Below are 4,118 nucleotides of genomic sequence, written 5' to 3' on the forward strand. Positions count from 1 at the left end.
TTTAGAACAGAGATCAACCTTAGGTATTGTTCCTTGAGAAATGTCCTGGTTTATTTTATTTCAGAGACACCATCTCCCTATGTAGTCCTGGCTGACCTGGAACTCTCCATGTAGACTAAGTGGGCTTCACATTCATAGAGATCTACCTGCCTCTGCTTCTCAGGTACTGGAAGTATAGACGTGTGCCGCCGCACCGGCTTGTGTTTAGGGACGGGGCATCTAAGAGACCTGGAACTAGACCATCAGGTGTTGGGCCCTCGTGCTCTCCACCTCCCCAGCATTGGGATCACAAGCTCGTGCAAACACATGTGGTGTTTTACATGGTGCTAGGAACTGAACTCAGGCTCTGTGTCTGCTGGACAGCTCTTCAGCAGTGAGGCTTCCTGCAAGCTGATTGACCTCTGGCCTATATTGTCTTTCCTGTGTCGGGAACACCCGCTGTGCATAAGTTCCATGTTGTGCCAGGAGGAAGAACCAGAGTTACACACCCAGTGTGCATGCCCTGCTAGTGAACACAAGTAAGATGGGCCAAGGGTCCCTGAGCAGGTAACCATGCTGAAGGATAGGGGATGCCTGCTGGGGACAGGAAGGAAGGAGTTCAAGGCATCTTGAAAACCCATCCTGGAAAACAGCAGAAGCCTCACCAATAACAACCAAGAGTAACCTAGAGTGGCTGAAGAGGCGGCAGGTTTGGGTTAGCGTAACAACCACGTGGGACACCCCAAGAATGTGTATCTGCAGAGTGCATCCCTTTGTCTGCAGCCCACGAGTGAGGGGTGTCTCAGACTCAGAGGTTAAGAGTGGGACCCAGACCCCTCCCCTGAGTCACACAGTCATCCCCAGGCAGTGAAGGCCTGACAAAGAAATCGCTGTGCTGTGCACATGAGAAATACAGGTCCAAAGCTCCTCAGCCAGTGGAACCTTTCAGACAGGGCAGGAGTTGCCTCAAGCATCCTTGAGGGTGCTGTTCTGGGAGGTACAGTGAGCCAAAAACACTTCCGGTCACACTGCATTAACCACAGGAGACCCAAATCCCACCAATGGGCTCCAAACCCCAGCATCCCCAGGACTCAGAAACCTCTCATTTCCTGCCAACATGCTTATGACCAGGAAGTACAGCTGCAACCAGGAGGCACAGGTGGCCCACGGTGCTCCTGCTCGAAGGCCAAGCTTGCTGGCAGGCCCACAGCAGAGGCCAAGCACAGTTCCGAGGCCTACCTTCCGTCCCAAAGGTCCTGGATTTCCGGAGAGCCCAGGCAAGCCCATGTTGCCCTGTAAGACAACAGAGTTAGGTGAGGAGCTGGACAGTGTGATCTCCAACTCCAAACGGCACAACCACTCATAGAGGTTCACTGAGGCCTAAAGACTTCAGAGAAGACGTGTGGTCACTAATCAAGGTAGGGGCAGGAGACTGGGTGTGGTCACCAGCCCCCAACTCCCTGAGCTCACTGCTCCATCTGTGGCTTTTAGGGCCTAAGCAGCAGACATCATTTGGAGAGTGGGTTCTGAGGTAAAGACATGGTTAAAGCCACACTGTTCTCCACACTGACTAGTTATTTTCTCCTGGACCACCTTGCCATCACTGGGGATGGTGGTCACCTAGCAGGAGGTGTTTCTGCCAGGGAGGACCAGAACAAAGGCCTATCGGCCACCCTGCCACTAGTGACTCGTGGAGTTCCGACTTTCTCATTTTCAGTCTAGGTCTGTCTGTCCTGATGAAGGCCATGAGAACAGAGGGAGTAGACGTGGATACTGTCCTGGGACTGGCTCACTTGGCACAGGTCTACTGAGTGGTAACACTGGGCAGTGGGGTACAGAGTAGTGAGTCTCCTGTGACAAGAGAAAAACAAAGGGGGCACTCCCCACCTCGAGTGTGTGTGTTTATGTGTGTGTATATGTGAGTATGTGTGTATGTATGTGTGTACGTGTGTTTATGTGTGTGTATGTGTATGTGTGTATGTATGTGGGCACGTGTGTGTATGTGTGTATTATGTGTTTGTGTATGTGTGTTTGTATGTTTGAGTATGTGTGTATTTATGTGTGTGTATGTGTGTGTTTGTGTGTGTATATGTGTGTGTATGTATGTGTTTGTGTGTTTGTATGTTTGAGTATGTGTGTATGTATGTGTGTACATGAGTGTACATGTATGTATGTATATGCTTGTGTATGTGTGTACATGTGTGTATGTGTATGTATTTGTTTGTGTATGTGTGTATATATGTGTGTGTATTTGTGTGTATGTGTGTATTTGTATGCATGTATCTGTGTGTATATGTGTGTATGTTTATGTATGTATGTGTATGTATGTGTGTATGTGTGTGTATGTTTATGTATATGTGCATGTGTGTGCGTGTGTGTGTGTGTGTGTACCTAGCAGCTGGCTGGAGATGCAGAGATACAAGTCCTAATCCTCAGGCCCAGCCGGAAGCCAGACAGCCCTGAGCGCTCTCCTGCAGACTCTAGAGTATGCTATGCGAGGCCTGTATTAGCACGCTAGAGTTTGGGTTCTTTATGCCTACCTGACCTCCAGGGCCCTTGCTCAGCCTGAAGGTGGATGCTTTGGGGATGGAGAAGGTTCTTTGACCTACATGTTTTCTCTTCTGCAAGCAACCTATTTAGCTTCATAGCTCCAGGGAACTAGAAAGTCTGTGTACCTGGCCCTTTCACAGCCCACCCCCAAACAATTGGAAGGGCTTTGAAGGTCAGGAGGAAGTTTCCAGGTCACTGAATGTCAGGAAGCTTTGGTATGGCAACAGCCCCTAGCAAGCTTCCCAGAAAGCTATGGGGCACTGGGTGAAAGGGCATTTACCAAGAGGTGTCCACACACCAAATCTTTTTTCTTTTGATTCACCAACTGCAGCCCAGAAAGGTGTTTTGGGGAATGGTCACAGTCTCAGTGTTGGGATGGACCAAGACTTTTAACTTAGAAAATACCAAATGACTTCCGCTTTTCAGGAGTCTCTCTTGGAGGGTACCAGGGGAGGGTAGAGTTCTGAGGTTCCTGAAACCTACCTTTGCCCCATCGTGAGCCTGTCCTGGTGAGAGTCCCGGGTCCCCTTTTTGTCCCTGAAATAAAGACAAGTCTGCTTCGTCACCATGTCACCTTGAGCAGCATCTCCACACAGACTGCATTCCTAGCTGTCTTCCTTAGCTGTCCGTTTTACCCACGTACACTCTCCCCCCTAAATCTGTCACTCTCTTATTCCAACACCGTCCACTGCTTCCTTCTGACTACAGCGACTCCAGATTCCTTCTGATCTCCTAAGTCTTCCATGATCTGGCCCCAGGCAGTTCAAATTCTGCTCTCTGGCTACCAGCCAAGCTCACCAACAGGTGTTGTGACGCATCACGTAAGGTTAGCCTATTGTCTCTGCCTGCCTTCTCCACTCCACATCACGTACGGTTTGCCTATCATCTCTGCCTGCCTTCTCCACTCCATCCACTATCACCAGGCCACATCCATACACCCCCAGACCCCTAGATGGCTTGTACTTCCTGCCACCAGGCCCTCCCTCAAACAGGGAGAACCATCCTAGAACCAGACAAGATTCTTTAAGATTCCTGACCACTGCTGGTGACCAGTCTGTCCATGTGTTGCCAGCTGCCTTTCCCCGGGCATCAACAGATCTTAAGAGACACAGGCAAAGGCACCCAGACTCTGTAATTTTCCAGAAAGCAGACATTTGCCTCCTTGATCACCAGGAGCCCAAGGGTCACGCACTGAAGGCGTTCCCACCTGCACACTGCATTAGACTCGCAATCTAGGCTGAGGGCTGATAACAGGGAACCCTACCACCCCAAAATACATCCAAGGAAACTGGGGCCAGGAACAAGAGTTTTCAAGGATAAAGTACACAGAACTGAGACTGGACCCCCAAACCATGACTCCCTGTGGGACGAGGGCAGTGCACTGGGGACAAGATGACAGGAATAGCGAGTCTCCATTTGGGGGGAGCACTGTCCACTCCTGGCACATGAGACGGTCGTCACAATGATCCTGGTCCCTAGAGCCTGGATCAGCACAAAAGCCCGAGAGTTCACGACTGCATCTCACAGGGACATAGAGAGCTCTCACCTGTGAGAGAACGCTAGGCTGCATCTCACAGGGACATAGAGAG

The 4,118-nt window shown here is 50.4% G+C and overlaps 1 protein-coding gene across 2 annotated transcripts in view; it reads right to left on the minus strand.

The window, feature by feature from the left end:
- Col27a1 (collagen type XXVII alpha 1 chain) overlaps positions 1-4,118 on the minus strand; it is a 118,580-nt gene that overhangs the window by 85,329 nt on the left and 29,133 nt on the right. For both annotated transcript variants that reach the window (XM_026782238.1, XM_013348212.2), the window contains exons 6-7: positions 3,013-3,066; positions 1,219-1,272 (exon numbers count right to left, since the gene is read on the minus strand). In XM_026782238.1, coding sequence (XP_026638039.1) covers positions 1,219-1,272; positions 3,013-3,066 — 108 coding nt within the window. The remainder of the gene's footprint in view (positions 1-1,218; positions 1,273-3,012; positions 3,067-4,118) is intronic.

The sequence above is a fragment of the Microtus ochrogaster genome, chromosome 10 (genome assembly GCF_000317375.1).
Source record: "Microtus ochrogaster isolate Prairie Vole_2 chromosome 10, MicOch1.0, whole genome shotgun sequence".
NCBI classification, from domain to species: Eukaryota; Metazoa; Chordata; class Mammalia; order Rodentia; family Cricetidae; genus Microtus; species Microtus ochrogaster.